Source organism: Pseudochaenichthys georgianus, chromosome 18, assembly GCF_902827115.2.
Source record: "Pseudochaenichthys georgianus chromosome 18, fPseGeo1.2, whole genome shotgun sequence".
In the NCBI taxonomy this organism is placed as follows: domain Eukaryota; kingdom Metazoa; phylum Chordata; class Actinopteri; order Perciformes; family Channichthyidae; genus Pseudochaenichthys; species Pseudochaenichthys georgianus.
In genome coordinates, this window is record NC_047520.1 from 10,122,796 (window position 1) to 10,147,728 (window position 24,933).

Consider the following 24,933-nt stretch of genomic DNA (forward strand, 5'->3'; position numbering starts at 1 on the left):
TTCAAACCCCACTGCAGTCAGTCAACACGGGTCTGGGTGTATGGGAGAAGGAATATGCTGTGGAGAGAGCTGCTGGGGTCTCAGTGAGAGCAAGGAAATCCAGGGTCTGCAGGGAAGCGTAGCCAGAGATGAAGTCAGCCTTAGGAACAGCTGACTGGCAGTTCCACAGGCCGCCTGAAACTAGATGTTGGATCTGGGATAGACGAGAGCAGGCCGGTTATAGCGATTAGGAGATACACGGGGCCAGTGATAATTGCGAGAAGACACATGAACAGGAATGGAGAAAATACACATGATTATAGTATGAGGGGCTAGAAAACTAAATAAAATAAAATAAAACACCAGCGGTAATTAGCTCAATCAGAGGAGGATTTGCCTCCTCTTTGCCACCCTCGTGACTCCCGCAGAACTCCAATGCTCAGTCTTCGGCTGTCTGAAGCCGAAGAGCAACCTAAAATGGACGCCTGATTGCTGAGTTCTCACAGCTGTGGGGCCACGCCCCTCTAATTAGTTAACTCTCTACAGCTGATGGGCGACAGCAGAGTGTCCTTGCCTATATTGTAATGCAGGGTTGAGTGACCCACTGAGACCTGTGTAACAGGTTCACTTGAGCAGATCTGAGATTTAAAATCTCTCAAAAGCGCCGTTTTAGCTACAATAACTACAGAACAATTATACAGAGTAGAATAAATGAAACGGAGAAGTCTAATTAAACAAGAATATAACTCACAGTGGTAGCTGCGTCAATAGGTAGTGTCGTCACCCGGTCTAGATGCACACCGGGTGATAATACAAATATACAAAAAGGTGAAGAAGAATAAGGATTTGAGGAGCTTTTTTGCTTTGAAAGTGGTAGTATTGTGCAGAAATGTGCAAAATATACCAATTAATGTGCAGAGGTACAAAGTAAAAAGTATAATTGTTGGACACAGAACAGACACACGGGGTGTTTCTCAATGTCGAGTAAAGCTGCTCCAGAGCCACTATGTCAAGCATACTACGTCATCGAGTGCCGCCGAAGGACTGTTCCAATGTCCAGCATACTTGGAATTATACCGAGGCCGGCGTACTTCGTAGCGAGAAATGTCGAGGCTGCACATGTGTAAACTCCGCGGTCTTAAAATCCCCACAATGCTTTGCCCACGGACCAATTTCCCCAAATCTGTGGCGGAAAATGTAAGGCGGGGCCTCTCATATGACGCACACTTGCTAGCCTGTTCCACTCTTCGTTTTCCAAATAAATGCCAGGAAATATTCTTGCCTCGCTTCTGAAGCAAGTGACTCGGAAGACATGTGCTACCAAGCAAGCGTACTCGACATTGAGAAACACCCACAGACTTGGAAGACATATTTTAAAATGAGGAGTGCTCGTCATTAATATATTTTTAATGTTTACATTTTTTACACAGACAAAGCAGGCATAATAGCTTCAGGTTTTCTTAGATCCAGCTGTGCCCTTGTGTGATTTGGAAGAGATACTGAACTGGTTATGAAGGTGCGGAGACACATGATTATCCACTCGCAGACAGAAACATCTCATCTGGATGCACAGTCTGAAGCAGATTCTTTTAACAATTAAGTTCCTCAATGTCTGCCGGGGATAAAAACCATCAGCAGTTGATTGCCTGCTGCATAGTAATACAATTGGTTAGAGATGAACCTCCATATGAATTATTTCTAATAAGAAAGTCTGAGTGTAGCTGAGGTCGATCTAAGGTTGCAGGAGTATCTATGTATGTCTAAAGTTTCCTCTCTTTTACATATGTATGGGGTCATGAGAGCATTTGATATACATATAAATAATGCTATTTTCATTCATCATTTGGTGCTTGTGTGTGCTGCTGTTTGTTGTAGGATGTGGCACTGACGCTGGACGTCCCTTTGGGTGCCATCGGTCGGGTGGAGAAGATGGGCGGGGCTTCCAGCAGAGGGGAAAACTCCTACGGCCTGGACATCACCTGCAAGTGTGTGTGTGTGTGTGTGTGTGTGTGTGTGTGTGTGTGTGTGTGTGTGTGTGTGTGTGTGTGTGTGTGTGTGTGTGTGTGTGTGTGTGTGTGTGTGTGTGTGTGTGTGTGTGTGTGTGTGTGTGTGTGTGTGTGTGTGTGTGTGTGTGTGTGTGTGTGTGTGTGTGTGTGTGTGTGTGTGTGTGTGTGTGTGTGTGTGTGTGTGTGTGTGTGTGTGTGTGTGTGTGTGTGTGTGTGTGTGTGTGTGTGTGACAGAATAAGGAATGTTATTGACTGCTAGCTAGGCTGCCCTCGACTAAAGATATTTCTTGTGGACCAGTAGTTCTTTAGTCGACATCATTTTATGATATATTTAAGCAATAGCTCACGACAGGCCGTGGTATATGCTCATTATATCACAGCTAAGGGCCGTGGTTCGGCCCGACGCGGAGGGTCGACAACCCCCTTAGCTGTGATATAATGAGCATATATCACGGCCTGAAGTGAGCTATTGCTTTTATAAAACGGTTACCAAGTGTGGCAATATGAAAGAAAAATACACACTCTAATTTAAATAGTTTTTATTAGTAAATAATGATGTTCAAAATAAAATAGTCCCTCCGTTGCCTTCTGCACGAAACATAGTGCGAGGTGGTTGCTATGCAACAACACTAACAGCTAGCGAATATATTAGACAGAGCGTTGATCCATTATTTGGCTATTTATTTACATTCATTTGTATGTTGCCGTTTATTGTGCAGCCACTGAAAACCTGTCCAGCATCAGTAGAATGGCTTACGTGGTTACTTGGATAGGTTGAGGTTGTTCTAGGGCCTAGGCTGTTGCTTGGCGTGGCGAGGCGAGAATATTGCTCCACTTTCTCCGGTCCCCGAGATTGGGCTTCCAGTCGCTCTGGACAGAGCTTTCGCACCTGTGGCCACTAACGGTCATACTTTCTCAGCTTTGTTTCAAGACCCGCATCAGAAAGCTTTTGAATGGTGGTACTTCTCCAGTTGGTCTACCTGCTCTTCACGTAGCTCTCTATGTTGTCGTTTAGGTGCTTTTTTTTCTGGAGATAGGCACTCCTCAATCCACTCCTCCATAGTAAGACCCCCCCCGGAGGTCGAAGTTAATCTAACATGTTTCCATCTTATGCTTTGTAAGTTTGTATTGTACAGGAAGAAATGTAAATATATTTATAAAACTGACAAGTCAAATCAAGCAATCTGATTGGTCGATAGTGTTTTTGCGGATCTCTTTGATTACAGATTTGAAAACATCGTTGCTTGCTTTAAAAGTAGCACAATTCATGATGTCAGACCTTGGAAAGTATCTAGATATCCCTGCCCTAATGCCAAAGGAACTGCACACTGAATATGTTTTACCGTTTGATGTCTATGTCTGGACCGCTGCGTAAAAAGGAGGGTTTCTGCCCCGTTACTTCTCCGTTGCTTTCTTGTTCCAGTCTGAAAAGCAAACTGCCCCGTTACTTCTCCGTTGCTTTCTTGTTCCAGTCTGAAAAGCAAACTGCAGGCAGTTTGCTTTTGCAGGAGTATCTATGTATGTCTAAAGTTTCCTCTCTTTTACATATGTATGGGGTCATGAGAGCATTTGATATACATATAAATAATGCTATTTTCATTCATCATTTGGTGCTTGTGTGTGCTGCTGTTTGTTGTAGGATGTGGCACTGACGCTGGACGCGGAGTGATACTGACTTGTTGTGAAAAGTAACTTACAATTCTACCCGTGGTATACGCTCAGTATATCACGGCTAAGAACCAATCAGATTGCTTGATTTGACTTGTCCGTTTTATAATATGATTTTTAATATACCACATATCTTTTTTTTCTGGTTTCAGTTCCAGGGCTAAGAAATAACATTCTTAGTAACATCATTGTACGTTGTGTCTCATATAAAGGATAATAGCCTTTGAAATATATAATAAATGTACACCAGAACAAGCACACACACTTAACATTTAGTTAATTTATTCTCTCAACACAGTATAACATAACCTACATCATCACTCACACAACGTTCACGCACTGTGGTCAAGCTGCTGCAGTTTTATTTACACCAAAGTGGAGTAAAACACACCGGTGCAAACTTCCTCAGGGTCTTAATGGAAGAGTTTGAAATCAGACAGAGGTGGAAGAAGTACTCAGATCTTGTACCTGAGTAAAAGTAGAAGTACCAGAGTGTTACTCTGTTACAGTAAAAGTCCTGCATTCAAAATGTTACTCAAGTAAAATTAGGAAAGTATTATCATCAAAATATAGTTAAAGTACCAAAAGTAAAAGTAGTCATTGTCATTGTCCATGTCAGAATAATATATATGATATGTTTTCTAATGATTGATCATTAAAGTGTTCTCAAAGCTGGTAAAGGTGCAGCTAATTTTACAAATTAGATCAAAGTCAAGTCAAGTAAAGTACAAATATCTCAAAATTGTACTTAAGTACAGTACTTGAATAAGTGTACTTAGTAACTTCCCACATCTGAAATCAGATATGACTTCAAGTCATGTGATAATTTCTTAGTATTTGATCCTTCAACTTGGCCTCAGGAAATGCAAGGACTTCACAGTTTTGGCAACAAGTTTTGGAGAAAGCAAATCGGAGGCTTAAAAAGAGACAGGGAGGTGCATCTTCATCATCTTCATCATCTACATCATCTATCATGCAAGAAGTGTAAATAGAGGACAGTGTCGGATATTTCAACTCTGTGTTTTGCAATGAAGCCAGCTTTTGATAAGATGCGCTTCAGTGGCTTGGATGTGGAAGGCGACTTTTTGTTATCCACACTTTGACATTTCCTACCAGACAAGATCAACTTCATGAGGCACAGCTCAGTATGAAGTTGGAGGGGTTTCCCAGCTGACATGACTGAGCACACTCATCGCACAGGTGGGAGGTTTTCTTTCCTGGGACTTATGGACCAATGAAAAATTACTCGACTAACATTTTTTTTAGCCGACTAACGTTCAGTCTACTATATGAAGGCAGCCCTACTGCTAGCAGATAGTTGGTGCTTGTACTACCTCACAAATTAAAGGAGACATGTGGAGCTTTCTAAACAAACAGGAAGTCAAAACCTCTGCAGGGTACCTTTTTAAGAAATTGCAGCTAGCCGTGGCCGCCGCTCAGCCAGGCATCACTATCCGGATATCTGACTGCTGTGGTAATGAGTTATTTTTAAAGAGTGACAGTGTGGAATACTCTAGTTCTAAATTCAATCACACTTATTTTCTTCTTCTGCAGTACTGTCTTAGATGCTGTGTGTGTTGGTGGTTAAGTGGTTGATCTTCTCTTTCCGCAGGACATGAGGAACTTGAGGTTCGCCCTGAAGCAGGAAGGTCACAGCAGGAGAGATATCTTCGAGCTCATCTTCAAATACGCCTTCCCCCTCTCACACAGTCTGGTAAGGCAGATTCTCACGCTACTGCCCCCTACTGACCGACACACAAAAGGGTAATTGGCTAGCAAATGAATTCAATTCAGATACAGAAGGAACCCCTATTTTCTCAGATGGTTTGATCTACATTGGTTGGATAAGCCTGTGTTCAATACTATACAATCTAGAGCAAAATAAACAGTATGTACTGTATGTAGGAATCACTTTAAACAAAACACTCCCCTGCCTTTTAGTTAATTTTTTAAATGCCAATTTGTGTACATAAAGACCACCAATACAGCAACAATGTTCCTAGTGGAAACGAGGCTGCACATAAGGAAGTTGCTCAATTGGAAAGTTGTAAAAACTATTATCTTTGAAGCCAGGGATTTATATTAAAAGCCTGACATTATTGAATGTATGTTTTCTGCTGTAATGGCCCTGGGATCAAAACTCAAACAAACTGTGCCATATGAATTATCACAGCCAACATGATCCGATATCCAAAAATATCCCTAGTGATACACAGGGGTGAAAGTAGCAAACCATATTCGCTGAGAAAGGAGATGTTCATCCAGTCCTCCTGCATTGCTTCAAAGCAAGTGTTGAATGCAGAGATGCAGCCCCCTCAAGCCATCAGCTGCCCACCCACACCACAGCTCCATCAGCTGGGCTAATACTCCTGCATGCTACATGTGTGTCAGAGCTAGCCTCTAGCCTCAGCAGAGCTAATGTCTTTATTATGGGCCAGTGGACACATTACAATCTGTACATTTATTCTGCCAAATACCCCCTGGCTGTACTGGACACCAACCAAGTAGGCAGCGTTTTGTATTAAGGATTTTTTATAGCTCATGTTTTACTCACACGAGTGAATTCAGACATTCACTGTTCAATTTCTGAATGAAGAACTGGGGCACATCTTTCTGGCTTAGTAGTAGAAAATAACTCAAACAAGAACAAATGTAAGCCGTGACTCCAAATGGATCATATCAGTAAGAACCATCTTTTTTGACTGTTGGTTAGACAGAAAAAAATCACTTTAAAAGATGTTCAAATACATCACATATCTCAGTTCTACAATGTTTATAATAAATAAAAGGGGAAAGTAATTTGACAATTGATATTTGAAATAACTTCGACCATCACACCAACCTGAAAACATTGTTTCCAAACAAAACTTACAAAATGATTTTGCTATCAATTGTTCCTTGTGCGGGAATGCTAATGGGATCATTCAAATAATGCTGTTATTACATGGGGAAACACACCAGTTTCTCCCCAGAATCTGACACAATATGACCTGTAAATCAGTTCTTCTCAGGTTTTAGTCCTGCTGCTAAAACCTTACTATCCTAAAATCCTATTCATAAAAATTCTCCTTGTCTCCTCTGGGTGCAGCCACTCTTTGCATATGTGACTCAGGAGAAGTACGGGGAGAACGGCTGGGACATCTACAAACCCATAGAGGAGTTCAGGCGGCAGGTAAGGCAGCTTTAGGACTCTACTATTACAGATGTATTACCTACTCCTTATCAAGACTCATTGCTACGAGGCATAGCTCTGTTTTGTTTGTTAATCAAATACACCCTAAGTTGAGTAGAAAAGGAGCATTTCTGCGTATGAAGTGACCAACTGATCATTTTCCTTCGCAGGGCTTACCCAATAACAAGTGGCGTATCACCTTCATCAATAAGAACTACGAGCTGTGCGACACTTACCCCACCGTGCTGGCCGTACCCTTTAAGAGTAAAGAGGAGGACCTCAGGAGAGTGGCAGCCTTCAGGTCCAGAGGACGCATACCAGTGAGTCCAAACAGATCTGCATTCAACTTATTTCAACCAATCAGCTGTTGGTATGGTACTGCACTGGACCCTGTACTACACATGCTGCAGCTATAACAACAGTTATATATAGATATAATCCCTCCACCTGGTCCTAGGTCTACCCCTTGGTTTTTTCCCAGCTGGACGTGCCTGGAACACCTCCCTAGGAAGGCGCCCAGGTGGCATCCTAACTAGGTGCCCGAACCACCTTAACTGGCTCCTTTCGACGCGAAGGAGGAGCGGCTCAACTCCGAGTCCCTCCCTGATGACCGAACTTCTCACCTTATCCCTAAGGGAGACACCAGCCACCCTGCGGAGAAAACCCATCTCGGCCGCTTGTATCCGCGATCTCGTTCTTTGGGTCATGACCCATCCTTCATGACCATAGGTGAGGGTAGGAACGAAAATGGCCCGGTAGACAGAGAGCTTTGCCTTTTGGCTCAGCTCCCTTTTCGTCACAACGGTGCGGTAAAGCGACTGCAGTACCGCTCCCGCTGCTCCGATTCTCCGGCCCATCTCACGCTCCATTGTTCCCTCACTCGAGAACAAGACCCCGAGATACTTGAACTCCTTCACTTGGGGTAAGGACTCATTCCCTACTTGGAGTGGACAGTCCATCGGTTTCCTGCTGAGAACCATGGCCTCAGATTTGGAGGTGCTGATCCTCATCCCAGCCGCTTCACACTCGGTTGCGAACCGATCCAGTGAGTGCTGAAGGTCGCAGACCGATGAAGCCATTAGAACCACATCATCTGCAAAAAGCAGTGGTGCCATCCTTAGTCCACCGAACTGCAGACCCCCTCCCCCACGACTACGCCTCGAAATCCGATCCATGTATATTACAAACAGGATTGGTGACAAAGCGCAGCCCTGGCGGAGGCCAACCCTCACCGGAAATGGGTCCGACTTACTGCCGAGGACCCGGACACAGCTCTCGCTTTGGGAGTACAGAGATGGGATGGCCCTGAGTAGAGACCCCCTCACCCCATACTCCCGCAGCACCTCCCACAGTAACTCACATTGCCTTTTCGGGCTGTGCCCGGCCGGGCTCCGTGGCAAGCCCGGCCACCAGACGCTCGCAGACGAGTCCTCCTTCTGGGCCTGGCTCCAGAAGGGGACCCCGGGTTTCCTCCGGGCCGGGTATCCTCACTTCTTGTGTCGTCTTTCATGAGGTCTTTTGAACCAATCTTAGTCTGGCCCCTTGCCTGAGACCAATTTGCCATGGGAGACCCTACCAGGAACACAAGGTTCCAGACAACACAGCCCCCAGGTTCATCAGGGCACACAAACCTCTCTACCACGGTAAGGTGCTGGTTCTTCAGAGAGGTTTAATACGACCCACTCCTCCAAATAATAGCTAATTGCGATCTTTTGGTATTTCAATTTTCATATTATGTTGGAGGGATTGTTTTTTTTTCGCCTCTTTATTCTTATAACAAATATATACAATTATTTTGGTGTGATTTATTTATTTCTTCCAAGAAGATCTATTCCAAACCAATATGTTTAGTTAATTCTGGAGAATACGGTTTGTAGGCTGGGTTATCTCTGCTTTTCCATAATACTTCATTCAAACTAGTCAAACTACTATAATACTATTTTAACACACATTTAGCCTTTAACAAATATTGTGCTCCCTGCAATCCCTCCCAGATTGCGTTTCCGATAAGATTTACAATAATTGTAAACCCAAGTCTAAACTCTGGTTTCATCAGCCTGCTCTCGTGTCCGTTGCAGTAAAACGTTGTGCTTTTATTCAGTCTTTTTTACTTTTTCAATCCACCTGACTCTGTTGAATGTATTTCAGGTCCTGTCATGGATCCACAGGGAGAACCAGGCGGTGATCGTCCGCTGCAGTCAGCCTCTGGTCGGGATGTCCGGGAAGAGAAACAAAGACGACGAGCGCTACCTGGACGTGATCAGAGAGGCCAACGACACCCCCAAACTCACCATCTTCGACGCGCGGCCCAGCGTTAACGCCGTGGCTAACAAGGTGAGGGGGGGGGGGAACTCTCAGGGGTCAAAGGGGTGGTCTGACAGAAAACACTTACCCCCATCAGGCTGTCAGAAATAGCGGTACTGAGGGGGATGGAAAGCAGCAGATGGAGAGGTCACTCCTGAGAAAGCTTACTGTTATTATGGCATGGCGGTTTTCCTTTGAATAGAGTGAAAATAATAAATAAATGATTATTTGCATTACAAATGAATCTATTAAAATATATTTTCAATTAAATAGTATAAAAAATGAAATAGCATCCACTGTTTCAAGATGACAGATGTCACGTTTTGTGCGACCAGCAGTCAAAAATCCCAATGTATTTAGTATAAAACAAAATCAGAATTAAATTGTCGTTCAACATTTTTTATATATTTTACCGTTATATATTTTTAATGTTGTAAGTCTGTGTTCTCATCCCAGTTTTCTATGCACATAAAGAAAATTATTTATTTTGTATTTCACTAGTGGCTGGGGTAGGAAGTATTTTTCATCAAATGTATTGATTGAAAAAAATGCCAGTTCTTAATGTGCAATGGAAACAGACTTTTTTATGATCAAACATAAAACATGCATCCATAAAACAAACAGAAACGCGATATTTCCATCGTATGGTCCACATTTTCTTTCTCTCCTTTTGAGTTTTGACTCTTTTGACAAAACCTTGTTGCAAAATGTTCTTCTGAAACAGTTGTTTAGCCGGCATCTTTGAGAATTCTGTTACCGACTATTTATCTCATGCGTTAATATCGGGATGTTTTCATAACAGTAGAAGGAACTATAACTAGCTTGACTCGTGTCAAGATATTCTATAATCAAGGAGTGCCACAATATCCGTTTTGTTAGTCATGGAGATAATGAAAGAATCAAACTATCTAGGTCACAAACAAAACATATTCAGTCTTTTGAAATCTGACCTGAGGATTAAGGCCTGGGAGTGGAATCTTCAGTATCAACATTTATAAAGATTACATTTCTGATTCATGTTTAACGTGTGTCAGGCTGCTCTGTTATCATGGGGGTCGTACATGGTCATCTCCTGTAGTCCGTATCTGTTTGCAATAGTATATAAACGTCAAAATAATGAAAATATGATGTACTCTTAGAACAAAATCAATTTGCGCCGAACATATTGAACTTTTTTTGTCAATTTCAGAGATTTATTCATCGTATTATTTTGGCATTAGTTAGTATTTTGGATCATGAGCTGCATTGCTTGAAACACAAACATTTTCTTCACAGTTAAACATACTCTCTTTTATGGGTATTTAGTATTGTTCCTGGAGAATAATAATAAATCAGTACTTTATTTCTTTCGAGGGAAATTGGGTTTTGTGATCGTTGCTCCATTTAAAAAAAATTAATTAAAAAAATAAAATAAAAGGTTAAAAGTGAGTTAAAGTAAGAATATGCAATAAAGAATGAAAAGAATAAGAATAATGCGTATTGAACTGGTTTCATTCATTAGTGAATTTATTTAACACTAGAACCGCCTATCGGGTCAATTTGTGTGATGTGTGTTGTGTGTGTGCAATGTAACTTTTTTTCAATAAAATATTAAAGTCTCCCAGTCCGTGACTTTTCCTGAAAGTGTGTTATGTAGCACCCTATGTTGTTAAAAATTGCATTCTAATAGCGGGATTTGACGGTTTTAGGTAGGCCTATACAAAAACCTCTGGCGGTTCTAGTGTTAAGGTAATTAGGTAATTTTTATCAGTAACGAATTTAGCAGTTGAACATAAAAGTCAACTAACTGAGGGTCACTTGCAATGACAGTGTTGTGTCTAACTGTAAGCTTGTCACTCAGAGTAACCTACAGTTTATTTAGCTGCTGGAGAAGAACGATCAGGGTGGGAGGGGGGGGAGAGAGCTGTGGTTGATGGGCCATTAGTTGTGTAAATACACAGCTGAGAGCTGCCGTTTCATTCAGACTGTTTAAAAAACGGTAACAACGGACTAAGCGGATGCATGCCAATTTAAATCAATACATACAACTATTTTTTAAATCAATAAAAACATTTTCTAAATCCATAAAAGCATTTAAATTAATATTGGGAGTCATGTCGTTACTTTGTTGTGAATGTGGCCATGTAATAAGCGGGATAATTTCCAGCGACTTGATCCTTATGGGGAAAATAACACCCTTCAGCTGATCAAGATCCTTTCCTCCCGTTCGTTTTTTTCGACTAAACAACATTATTTTGTTAAATAACAACATGGTGATGTTTTGTAAATGATTACATATCTCTTATTTAGCACAGAGTATGATATCCATGACATATGGATCTTAACAAAGTTCCGCTGTACATCCAGGTACTGTATCTGACTTTATTTCACATGAGGTCCAGTGTGGAACCCCACTGCACCCCCTGGTGGATCAATGATCCATTGCAGCTGGCTTCATTATAATTACATTTATTTATCACGGGGAGGTCTCAAGTCAAGCTGGAGGTTTTCCCTTGAGCGAGGGCAGATCACATACCAATCACGGCCCTCGCGTTTCAAACTGTCTGAAATGAAGCGCTACCTCTGTTGTGAAAATGTACAATAAATTAGACATGATATAAATAAATGAGAGGATGATAGCTAATCATATTTAGATTCCCCTGAGCAACTGTCCACCATCATATAGGGGGAAACATCCATTGGACCAACACTTAAATTCGGAAAAAACACACTTTTAATACATTTGTGTAATGAATCCTTATGTTTTTCGGGTGCCCCATGTTGAACACTTCCTGAAACAGAAGGTTTCATTTATTGTTGTATCTTGATGTCCCTCCCCAGGCCACAGGAGGAGGCTACGAGGGTGACGAGTACCAAAACGCAGAGCTGGTCTTCCTGGACATCCAGAACATCCACGTCATGAGGGAGTCCCTGAAGAAACTCAAAGACATTGTGTACCCCAACGTGGAGGACTCTCATTGGCTGTCCAGTCTAGAGTCCACACATTGGCTAGAACACGTTAAGGTCAGAAAAAGAGTCATCAGCCGCTTTCACACCAAGTACTTTGCCGTACTTAGTGCCGGCACTTAGTACCAATCACGTTCACACTGGAGTACTTTTCCCTGAGGGAAGATTATGCAAATGACCGCTGACGTCACTTCGTCTTCTTCTGCTTTGGGTTTACTGGCAGGCCGTAAACAACTTCACGGCGTATACTGCCACCCGAAGTCCCCGGCCGGAAGTCCCCGGAGTTGGGGACTGGCTTCAGTAGAAGCTGCTGGGAGTCCCAGCAGCTTCTACTGAAGACTTCTGAGTAAATTGCCAGAACGCTGACACCTCCTCATCAGTCCACCACTCCCATGTTTTTTTTTGTGTTTCCATAAGGGATTCTCTCTCCGTTGGTGCGTGGGGCTAATGCTAATCCTAAACTGCCAGCAAATACAATGGCGGCTTCAAAAAACTTTTCAGTTTTTGAGTTTTATGGGGCGTGGTTTGCAATTCGCCCAGCCAATAGAAATTGGTACTTTTTTGGTACCACCTCTCTAGCAGGCACTAACAATGGGGGTAAAAGTTCCCGGCACTAAGTACTCTTTTTGGTGTGAACGCGACATAAGGGGTACTAACGGAACTAAACGGGAAAAGTACGGGTAAAAGTACTCCGGTGTGAACGCGCCTATCGCTTCATTTAGTGCCTTTTTTATAGCAGGAAAGTCAAACATACTGCTTTGTAAAGGTTAGAAATGACTATGTGCAATTTAATGTCAGTCAGCATCTTCAGTACAAAAGAGTTTGGTTTAACTTAACCTTCCCCCTTAATAGTCCCATGGTAGTTTGTATGGTGGTGTGTCAGGATTACTAAACAGATGTGGAAATTAATGTACAATCATTTCTAGGTCTTGAAGAAAGGTTTTGATCATAAAGTAAAATATTATATTGGTCAGTTCCAGATAACGCTGACTAAATGTTTTCTGCCTTTGTGGATACACTGTGATCTGAGTTGTAAGACACATGTGTAAATGATAAACTAAGGTGTTAAATTATAGAATTGGATTTATTTTGCTTAAGAAATGTCAGGTTGTTCATAATATTTTGTTAAAAGATTTGTTAATTAAATGTGAACATTTTCAGAATATGCTAATGAACAATTTGGAGTTCACGTTATTTATAGGTTATTATGCTGTGATTGTACTAGTTCGGCCCCGGGCTGTATGTGGCCCCTAAACTCAAATTATTTATTATAACTACTTTATAGGCTGCAATTTGGCTTTTGTGTTTGTTGCGTATTAATAGGTTTTTAAAAAGGGCTTTTAACTGGGCATATGTGCTGCAATCGTGAGTCAATTGTGCTCATGTGCTGTCATTGGGCTCAAGTGTTTTTCTGTGATGATCTGCTCTTGTTTGTTTTTATTTCAATGCCATGCCAGGGAGTGGAGATAAACATTGGCCCCTATGGCTAAATCTGGCACATTTACATGCTGGACTCAAGTGCTCATGTTAATTAATGTGCATTGTCCCCTCTTAAATATATAAATACAAATACTGGTTTCTAAAAGTCCTTTGTGTGTGCAGCTGGTGTTGTCAGGAGCCATCCAGGTAGCAGACAAGGTCTCCAGCGGACAGTCTGTGGTGGTGCACTGCAGCGACGGCTGGGACCGCACCGCTCAGCTCACCTCTCTGGCCATGCTGATGCTGGACAGTCACTACAGAACGCTCCGAGGCTTCCAGGTCAGTAGCAGCACAGCAGCATAATGACAGGAGAGTGCTCATCCACACCAGAGAGCAGCACAGTTAGCTTCAATCGCACCAGTGCAGCGCTTTCACTGCACTTAACAGTAATGGAATGTATCTTGTTGAAGCTTTAGTTAGATGAATGGACAGGAAGTGAAGCTCTGTGTTGTTTCAGGTGCTGATTGAGAAGGAGTGGATCAGCTTTGGGCACAAATTTGCTTCGGTAAGTAACTCCTCTCTTTAGAATCAATCGGTTGAGCTTTGGTTTTTTTAATATCCAGGGTTCGTACAGGTGCTGGAAATCCTTGAAATTGTACGAGGTGTTTTCAAGGTTTGAAAAGTGCTTGCATTTTGGGAATGGTGCTTGAATTTGGGATAAAGTGCTTGAAATTGTAAATGCTTTACTTCGCTTTTTAGATTAAAAGAAAATATAGAAGTCGGAGTGCGCTTAATTGCTTCGCTTTTTCATAAAACATCCGGCCTTCCCGCTATGCGCGTGACCGGCAAGCATACTTGCCAACCCTTCATAGCCCTCTCCCGGTTTCCTCCCGGGGTCATATTTCTCCTGCATTTCTCCTGATTTCTGACAAAATCAGATTTACACACGACTGTTTCCACTCTGACTTTTATTACAGCTACACCATTGTTTGGTTTCCATGGTAGCGCGTCTCTTTAGTAGCGTGCGCAACTAGATAGTCACAGAAAAACAGAACAAGAATGGACAACTCGACCCTCTGCTCACTCCTTTCCTGGTCCAGCCCACACATATGCTCCATCAAGAGGATGGTGCTACAGGCCGCAAGGCATTGCACTCAGAACTACAATAAGCACGTTAATGTTAATCTAACAGCTCCGGCGATCCACTAGCACCCCCCCGCGGTGGTTTTGAAATGCTCCCGATTTCTGAGGTCTCAAGGTTGGCAAGTATGCCGGCAAGTGTTTTTGTTACGTGTGACCTGGGCATTCTGATGAGAGTGATAGATGACTGTGTGCCAGGAGGTTGCTGTTTTCAACGAGCGTTGGCTAGCAGAAGACAAATACAAGCCATGGCTAAAACGAGGGTCAAGCCCACGAGTAGCCTCCTGCAAAGTTTGCAAAAAATAACGATGGGAGAGTCTGCGCTGACGAGCCACATGAAAGGTACGCCGTAGTAGAGCATTTTAGATTAGGCTAACGTTGCATGTTACGCTTGTTTAAGCTAACGTTAGCAAACTGAATAGCGAACTCGATGAGGGATAATAATAATTGCAGGGGTCAATCATTTCAGAGGAACGTACCTATGTTATGTCAGTCGCCATCCTGTGGTGTTCAGAGGATGAAGCACTCACGGCATTTTGTGTTATAGTCACGAAATATGATCTATTGATTCGACACAGAGCGATTTTGAAAGCAATGTATTTCTACTGGTAGTATGTTTCGTGCCTAAACCAAATGTGACTTGCTCTATCGAAATCAGTCGCATTGACCCGAAGACACATTTTCGGTTATATTACTGGTCTGGGGGAAGCTCGCGAGTGTGTTTGTGTATTTTTGCATTTGTGTATCGGGAAACACTCACAAGAAACACCGGCTGTTGTTATGCTTGCTGTGACGTTAAATTAGTCCGTTCTCCGCTTGTAATTATGCCGAAGCTTCAAAGTTGTATTTATCATCTGAATTTGCCGAAACAAGTTTAATATTCTGAAAGCCAATACTTTGTTTATTTGAAAACAGATGAAAACAAACTGTCTTTTATATAAAATTGAAGTATTATACAAGTAAAACTACATTTTGCTTTAATCCCATGTAATTGTAGAATGAACACAGTCTTCCTTTGAAGATGTATAAGTCAGGTGTCTTGAGTAGTCAACATTACCTAAAATCATTTTACACATTTGTAAATATTGTTTTCCACTTCAGGCTAATACGCTACCAGAGGTGGAATAAGTACTCAGATATTGTACTGGAGTAAAAGTATAAGTACTCAGATCTTGTAGTGAAAGTATAAGTACTCAGATCTTGTACTTGAGTAAAAGTAGAAGTACTCAGATCTTGTACTTGAGTAAAAGTACAAGTACCAGAGTGTAGGAATACTCTGTTACAGTAAAAGTCCTGCATTCAAAATGTTCCTCAAGTAAAAGTAGAAAAGTGTTATCATCAAAATATAGTTAAAGTGCAGATTGGTCCATCTCAGAATAATATACAGTGGGGCAAAAAAGTATTTAGTCAGCCACCAATTGTGCAAGTTCTCCCACTTAAAAGATGAGAGAGGCCTGTAATGTTCATCCTAGGTACACTTCAACTATGAGACAGAATGGGGGGAAAGAATCCAGGAAATCACATTGTAGGATTTTTTTTTATGAATTAATTGGTAAATTCCTCCGTAAAATAAGTATTTGGTCACCTACACACAAACAAGATGTCTGGCTCTCACAGACCTGTAACTTCTTCTTTAAGAGCCTCCTCTGTCCTCCACTCGTTAACTGTATTAATGGCACCTGTTTGAACTCGTTATCAGTATAAAAGACACCTGTCCACAACCTCAAACAGTCACACTCCAAACTCCACTATGGCCAAGACCAAAGAGCTGTCAAAGGACACCAGAAACAAAATTGTAGACCTGCACCAGGCTGGGAAGACTGAATCTGCAATAGGTAAGCAGCTTGGTGTGAAGAAATCAACTGTGGCAGCAAATATTAGAAAATGGAAGACATACAAGACCACTGATAATCTCCCTCGATCTGGGGCTCCACGCAAGATCTCACCCCGTGGGGTCAAAATGATCACAAGAACGGTGAGCAAACATCCCAGAACCACACGGGGGGACCTAGCCAATGACCTGCAGAGAGCTGGGACCAAAGTAACAAAGGCTACCATCAGTAACACACCACGCCGCCAGGGACTCAAATCCTGCAGTGCCAGACGTGTCCCCCTGCTTAAGCCAGTACCACCCCGCTGCTAAAAACCTGTTCGCCAACCCTGGTTAATTTCCTGACAACACTCATCAACAAGTCACTACAGACTGGTGAGGTGCCTGTCCATTTCAAAACAGCAGTTGTCACCCCACTTCTAAAAAAAAAACAAATATCGACCGAGAACTCCTCTCCAACTACAGACCTATCTCCAACCTCCCGTTCCTTGCCAAAGTACTTGAGAAGGTCGTGGCCGCACAGCTCCAGTCTCATCTGTCTGACAATGACATGTATGAGACCTTCCAATCAGGTTTCCGCCCTGCACACAGTACAGAAACAGCCCTAATAAAAGTAGCCAACGACCTACTGATGGCAGCCGACTCTGGGTCACCCAGCATCCTGGTCCTTCTTGACCTGAGTGCGGCTTTCGACACAGTGGACCATACCATCCTCCTCCACCGCCTCGAGACCTACACCAGGGTGACGGACACGGCTCTGAAGTGGTTCTCAAGCTACCTCACCAACCGGAAGTACCACGTGTCTCTGGGGGGTTCCAGGTCTGACGACACCGCAGTGACATGCAGGGTCCCACAGGGCTCAGTGCTGGGGCCGATCCTGTTTTTAATCCATCTATTACCTCTGGGTCATATCATCAGACAACATAACATCAACTTCCACTGCTATGCCGACGACACTCAGGTCTACATCAAAACACAACCCAATACCACCACTATCCAAACACTAAACACCTGCCTGGAAGACATCCGCTCCTGGATGACCACCAACTACCTTCAGCTCAACAGCAGCAAGACGGAGGCAATCCTGATAGGCACCACCGACCAGCTTGCTAAGGCCGCCAACATCAGCCCCTCCCTTGATGGTCAGCTCATTCCTCTCTCCTCCGTTGTCACCAACCTCGGTGTGAGGTTTGACCCCACTCTGTCTTTCCAAGCCCACATCAAACATATCACCAAGACCTCCTTCTTTCACCTGAAAAACATTTCCCGACTGAAGCCCTCACTCTCAACTGATGACATCAAAAAACTGGTTCATGCACTCGTCTTCTCAAGACTAGATTACTGCAATGCACTCCTCTCCGGTCTCCCAGCCAAATCCATCAACCGCTTGCAACTAGTCCAGAACAGCACAGCCAGAGTTCTCACCGGTACAAAAAGGTCAGCACACATAACCCCCATACTTGCAAAACTACACTGGCTCCCAGTCCACTACAGGATCCAGTTCAAGGTTCTGCTCCTCACGTACAGAGCCCTGAATGGACAAAGCCCAAAATACCTCTGTGACCTCATTCATACCCAGACATCTACCCGCTCCCTCCGCTCCAGCCACGCTCCTCTTCTCTACATCCCCCGCACACATCTCCGAACAATGGGAGACCGAGCCTTCTGCTCATTCGCCCCGCGCCTCTGGAACTCCCTCCCAGATCAGCTGAGATCTGCCCCTTCCACCGAGGTCTTCAAAACCGGCCTTAAGACCCTCTTCTTTCGGCAGGCCTTCAAATAAACTTTGAGCACGGTACACCTGGAGTACTGCCATTTTTATCGCTATCTCCGACTTTTATTTTTGTACTCTATTTTATATTTAATTTTTTGATTTCTTATTATTATTACAATTATTTGTCTTTTATTATCTCAAAGCGTATCAGTATCCCTTGTTGTGAAGCACTTCGAGATTTGTCTTGGCAGATGAGAAGCGCTATATAAATTAAATATATTATTATTATTATTATTATTATTATTATTAGTACATGTCCAGGCCCGTCTGAAGTTTGCTAGAGAGCATTTAGATGATCCAGAAGAGGATTGGGAGAATGTCATATGGTCAGATGAAACCAAAATAGAACTTTTTGGTAAAAACTCAACTAGACGTGTTTGGAGGAGAAAGAATGCTGAGTTGCATCCAAAGAACACCTACTGTGAAACATGGGGGTGGAAACATCATGCTTTGGGGCTGTTCTTCTGCAAAGAGACCAGGACGACTGATCCGTGGCTTCGTAAGAAGCATTTCAAGGTCCTGGAGTGGCCTAGCCAGTCTCCAGATCTCAACCCCATAGAAAATCTTTGGAGGGAGTTGAAAGTCCGTGTTGCCCAGCGACAGCCCCAAAACATCACTGCTCTAGAGGAGATCTGCATGGAGCAATGGGCCAAAATACCAGCAACAGTGTGTGAAAACCTTGTGAAGACTTACAGAAAACGTTTGACCTCTGTCATTGCCAACAAAGGGTATATAACAAAGTATTGAGATGAACTTTTGTTATTGACCAAATACTTATTTTCCACCATAATTTGCAAATAAATTCTTTAAAAATCAGACAATGTGATTTTCTGGATTTTTTTTTTTTATTCTCATTTTGTCTCTCATAGTTGAGGTATACCTAGGATGAAAATTACAGGCCTCTCATCTTTTTAAGTGGGAGAACTTGCACAATTGGTGGCTGACTAAATACCTTTTTGCCCCACTGTATATGATATGTTGTATAATGATTGATCTTTAAAGTGTTCTCAAAGCTGGTGAAGGTACAGCTAGTTTGAATGACTTGGTATACTGCAGGGTAGCTTGTGGATTTACTCCAGGTGGAACTAAAGTCTGATTTAAGACTTGATTATATTTCACATCATTAATCCAGATCTGTGAAGTAACTGAAGGTATTAAATACATGCAGTGGAGTAAAAGTACACCATTTACCTCTGACTTGTGTTTACTGCCAACCTAAAAGTACCTTAAAAATAGTAATCAATAATGTATTGAACATTTATTTGGCTAATTATTTTATATTGGCTCAGCCAGGTTATATGGGATGCCCAGTCTACGTACAGATGGGTCACTCATTTTGAAATATTAAACTTAGTTTTCTTTTCTTTAATTGTTCATCCTCATTTAGAATGCTATCACGAAACACACAGTTGGTTGTTTATAGCATAAAGAACATCTGATTTAATGTGAGGTAGGGAAATAATAATTTGCGTATAAGTATGTGTATATAAATATGTAATTTACAACAGCTGTAAGATGCTTGAAAAGCTTGAAAATGCACCTTGAAAATGCTTGAATTTGACTTTGGAAAAGGTGTAAGAACCCTGAATATCAATAACTGCCATTTAGCAAAGCTGAATGTCTCAGGGTTCTTACGGTCATTAAAAACCTGGAAAAGTCATGGAAATTCAAAAAGCTAATTCCAGGCCCTGGAAAAGTTATGGAAAACAATATTTTTCCCAAAGTTTTGGAAAAGTCATGGAAATGTAACTAAAGTTGCATCAAATATAATTTATATTTTATCCATCTAATAAATACTGTATCGTATAGTACTGAAACGTAAAATGGCATTTAACTGAAGAGGCATTTTGCTGGTGAGATTTTAGTTACTTTAGCCTGTAGAAGCTAGTAAGCCTATTTAATTTGTTGTAGATAGGCACAACATGTTTCATATGCAGACCTTATTTTCCTGTTCCATGTTAAAATAAACAATTTTCAGTAGTACCACTGAGAGAGTAATTTTTGGGTCATGGACAATTAGGTAAAGGTCATGGAAAATCATTGGTGAAAAAGTATATGAACCCTGATGTCTACATATTCATTTATGTTAGTACTATATGGTCCTGAAACCCAGAAATAACTAACTATTTGACCACTTCCGGTTCCTTCGTCTCCAAGTCAGAGGTTTTTGTAACGTGTTTGTGGTTAGAAGCCTGAAATAAGGTCTGTGGTTAACACAAGTTGCAGAGTTGTTCACGTTTTGTTTTCCGATATAAAATACGTCATTGGTATTTATGTTCAGCCATGCAACCGTGATGTAGTTCACTAGCTTAGCATTAGCTTTTAAATGTGAGCAATTGTATTTAGGCTTAAGAGTCACAAAGTGGTGTTAATATGTGGAAATGATCCTGCTAAAAGGTTGAATGTGTGAGTGCCACAGATCTTATGTTCTGCTAAATACAAAGGGGAAAACCCATTGCTTTTGTAGAGGGATCCCCTGGCGATGCTACATTCTGGGTCAGCCTACAAAACATTGATCATCACTGCACAATTCTATACGCATTGTTTTATTCCACTGTACAGTATTTAGTTTTACATTCATTTTTTATTTATCTGAATTTATTTGAACTTTAGGGTCCCATGCACCCTTCTCTTGCACTATTGCACTATTGTATTTCTATTTCTTCTTGCACTAGCTTTATTTCTCGGTATGTTGCACTGTAGGAGACTTAAGATTTGTATTGCCAAAACTACAGTTCAGCTGTTACAGTATACATTTCACTATAAAGTATTTGAGCCTCAATCTTGAATGTTGTCCCTATATCTAAAAAAACGTGTTAGTTAAGCGTTTGTATGTGTGTAGAGGATAGGTCACGGCGACAAGAACCACGCGGATCAGGACCGATCCCCCATCTTCGTGCAGTTCATCGACTGCGTGTGGCAGATGACTAAACAGGTATGTATCTGAATCATCACGCTGCATATTATCGTGTGGGAATGTACCCTTAAAGGCATTTCTATCATCTGTCACATGGGTGCTATAATAGTCTAATTTAAACCAAGATGAGAGGCTTTTCCATATTTATAGCTAGAGCCGGCAGTTGGGGTTTAATTAGATGAAATTGCCACAAACAGCCTCCTGAAAAGACACCGCTGCACTCTTTAAATCATGGAAGCAGAGTAGAATGTCTTTGGTGAGCAGAACTCGTGGGAGTCTTATTTTGCTATTTTGGTTTATGTAAGTGCAGCAGCTCAAAGTGCAAAAAGGCGGATTATAAATATATATATTGGAGGTTGTGGTGGTTAATAAACACAGCAGAGAGACTGCACATTTGTAGTTTTATGTGTGTCCTGCTGCCTTTGGAAACATGCTGGGATTTAATGAGCTGAAGGAGAGGTTTTTAATTTCAAATCAAGCAGCTGTGGACAACTCGTACTGGGAGAGTCAGTAGACTGTAGTGAGCTACATTTCCCTACATGTTCCCCGTTACTGTCCTTTGTCGCTGTTTCTAACCTTTTTTAGCATGTTTTACACATTTTAAGGTGTACTGGGGTGCTTTAAAAGGTGCCTCTAAATACATTTGATTATTATTGATTTTCTTTATTACATAGCTTTTTTAATTAATATATCTATTAATTCATTTTTATTTATATTAAGGATTAGCAGATGTTCCTGCTTGAACTGATTCAAACAAATCTACTGGATCTGAGGTTTGATTAACATAGTTTGTCTGAATCTTAGCATCTTTAATCCTGACGTCTGAGCCTCATTATCAACCAAAATATATTTGTTCTGCCTCGTCTGAACAAACCTCCCACATGTTCACGCCTTCCTCTCACCTGAACATGGTGCTCGCTGCAGGAGAACACAGGTTGCTGCTCTGCGTGTGCTGTTAATTGCACCGCAACAAAAAAAAGGACCCTGAGTAGGCGCATTTTATCACTTCATGGCGGTGCTATTCACAGTATAACAAAAACAAGGAATTTATCTTAAAGACCAATCCAACAATCTGCTAAGATGAGGATGCTGAATTTTCTCTCCTCTCAGTTTCCTACAGCCTTTGAGTTCAATGAGCGCCTCCTGCTGACCATCCTGGATCATCTCTACAGCTGCTGCTTCGGGACTTTCCTCTACAACTGTGAGAGTGCACGAGACCAGCACGTAAGACTGTAACACTCCCGCCCCTCCCTAAAGCTGACTTTAACTTGCAGAGGATTATTTCTAAATGTCTCTCTTTCTCTTCTCTCTGTCCAGGAGGTGAGGCTGAAGACGGTGTCTCTGTGGTCTCTGGTCAACAGTAAGACGGAGATGTCAGAGATGTATTTAAACCCCTTCTACACCCCCGAGTCCGGCAGGGTCCTCTACCCCGTCGCCAGCATGCGCCACCTAGAGCTGTGGGTAACGTACTACATCCGCTGGAACCCCCGCATCCGACAACAGGTAGGAGGGCCTCTGTGTGTTATATTTTACTATGATCTGCACTAGGCCCCAGACCAATTTTGATTTGTATCAGTTTTAAAGGGGTTTGTTTGATACTGTATCTATGGCAGTAATTATCTCTTCTTTGTGAAACTAATTGATCAGAACAAGGGCATGCAGTAGGTGACTACTAGACAACTTTGTAATGTTGTGTCATCATTCCATAACTAAAAGGAATAGACAATTAAGAAGGCATCACCATTTTTATAGCCACTGTATGAAAAGAATAGTTTAAATGATTGGAGAAAAAAGTTCCAATGGTATGGGACATTTCTATTTTTATTGAGACTTGAACAAATATATTTATTTTATTTAGTATAGATTTTCCCAAGGATATTTATAGACAACCAGGCTGTGCTAAAATGGCATTTCATGTTTTGTTGTTGACATTTAACAACCCTTTTTTCGTAACTGTCCATTGCATTTTAATCCCTATATACCAGGCATGGGCAAACTAAGGCCCGCGGGCCATATACGGCCCGTTGGGCTTTTGAATCCGGCCCCGCCGAATATTGGTACAAAATTGTCCAAATTATATTAAAGACCGCATTCATTTTGCCTTTTTCCTGCAATACCCGGCATTTCAGTTGATCCCGCTAGATGGCGCACTCTAGACACAATTGATTTTTGCTAGAGTCTGGTCTATTCTCTGGCCCCATTCCGCAACCCGGCAAGATCAGAGAACCAAATATTTCACGCTTACATTGGAGGGGGCGAGATTAAACTGAGCAATAACAGTTCATGGCGAGTACGGCGAATACAAGTTGTAACAAGCAGTAGCGCTGAGCAAAGTGACTAGAACGCGACCACACACTTATAAAAAACACTTATATAAAGTCAGGCAACACTAACCAGGCTTAGCGTGATTCTGTTTATTTGACCTTACTTTAATAACCATCCGTTCACTGTTATTGACCATTGTGAAAAGGCAGACGTTTTCCTGTTGTTTTGTATTATTGCAGCTATCGGATGGAATCAATACATGGGCTACATGTGGCCATCACAAGTAAAATCATAACGAAAACTACGCCGGCAAAATATGCGTGTAGAAAATGGCTTATGCCACAATATGATAGCAACAAGTAGTCAAGATAGTCTGATTAGCACTGTAGAATGCCAGAGAAACTTTCATAACAGCGTTGTGATGCCAAACAGCTTTCAAACTAAAACACATTCACTTATGGGGATGGGGGATATTTATCAGCTGCTTGTGACAGTCAGACAATGAAAACTTTACAGCGGCCGCTGCCGCGAGTTAACGGGAGAGTAACTCCGGTAGACGAGCAGCACTGCAGCGGGCAGTAATGCAGCTGAACCATATTAATAAACAATGCACCACGGCACTCTTGAGAAAGGTATAAGGTTGGAGAAGTAGTTCTTTAATTTAATCTAGCTTCGTATAATTAAAACCTACCAGACGCGGTCTGGTGGTCTCTATTGATGTTGTTGAGAGCGGTGTTGCGGAGAAAATCAGCGACGTAAAACGTTGTGTGGGTCATAAGAAGGCACGTAAACGGTTACGTCATGACGTAAACGGTTACGTCATGATGCAATAATTCACCTCTGAACTGCATCTGTAACAATGAGTGGACCAAAGAAAAGAAAAGTCAACATTGAGTGCCGAGTGTATAATGAGGAGTGGACAGCTAAATATTTTTTCACCGATCTGCTACTGGCCCGGCCCGTCTGTCAAATTTAAAAACTCATAGTGGCCCCTGAGCCAAAAAGTTTGCCCACCCCTGCTATATACCCAGGGACGGACTGGGGGGGAAAAGTGGCCCGGGGATTAATTGACAGACAGGCCCACTTAATGCGCGGCATGTATCGGCCGGCCAGCGATGAAAGTATGTTACTTAACAAAAAACCCTATGCATTTTATGTTATTTTGGACCATTATTCATATAGTAATCACATTACCTGAGCCCTTGAGTTGCCTGGAGTAAAATAGTTAAAGCATATATTTAGTGATTTTAATGTTAACAGATCATTGATGCAATTAATATTTGGACCCAATTTGCCTGACTTGACACATGGAATAAAACATGGGCGTAGGAAGCATCCTCAATGTGGGTGAGACCATTTAACAGGGGTTGTGGGCAGGTGGTGGACCTGGGGGGTCCGGGGGCATGTTCCCCCGGGAAGATTTTTTTTTAGATGTTGAAGTTAAATGCATTAATCTGGTGCACTTTGAGAGCAAAATTAGGGACTAAATCTATGGATACATATCTCAACACC

General features: G+C 42.0%; 1 protein-coding gene across 1 annotated transcript in view; it reads left to right on the forward strand.

Moving 5' to 3' along the window:
- The window catches only part of mtm1 (myotubularin 1), a 47,641-nt gene that overhangs the window by 15,908 nt on the left and 6,800 nt on the right, over nucleotides 1–24,933 (forward strand). Inside the window, exons 5-15 of the mRNA XM_071206604.1 lie at nucleotides 1,855–1,963; nucleotides 5,264–5,367; nucleotides 6,742–6,825; nucleotides 6,996–7,145; nucleotides 8,974–9,159; nucleotides 11,950–12,132; nucleotides 13,678–13,833; nucleotides 14,012–14,059; nucleotides 21,082–21,174; nucleotides 22,267–22,380; nucleotides 22,474–22,659. Coding sequence (XP_071062705.1) covers nucleotides 1,855–1,963; nucleotides 5,264–5,367; nucleotides 6,742–6,825; nucleotides 6,996–7,145; nucleotides 8,974–9,159; nucleotides 11,950–12,132; nucleotides 13,678–13,833; nucleotides 14,012–14,059; nucleotides 21,082–21,174; nucleotides 22,267–22,380; nucleotides 22,474–22,659 — 1,413 coding nt within the window. The remainder of the gene's footprint in view (nucleotides 1–1,854; nucleotides 1,964–5,263; nucleotides 5,368–6,741; nucleotides 6,826–6,995; nucleotides 7,146–8,973; nucleotides 9,160–11,949; nucleotides 12,133–13,677; nucleotides 13,834–14,011; nucleotides 14,060–21,081; nucleotides 21,175–22,266; nucleotides 22,381–22,473; nucleotides 22,660–24,933) is intronic.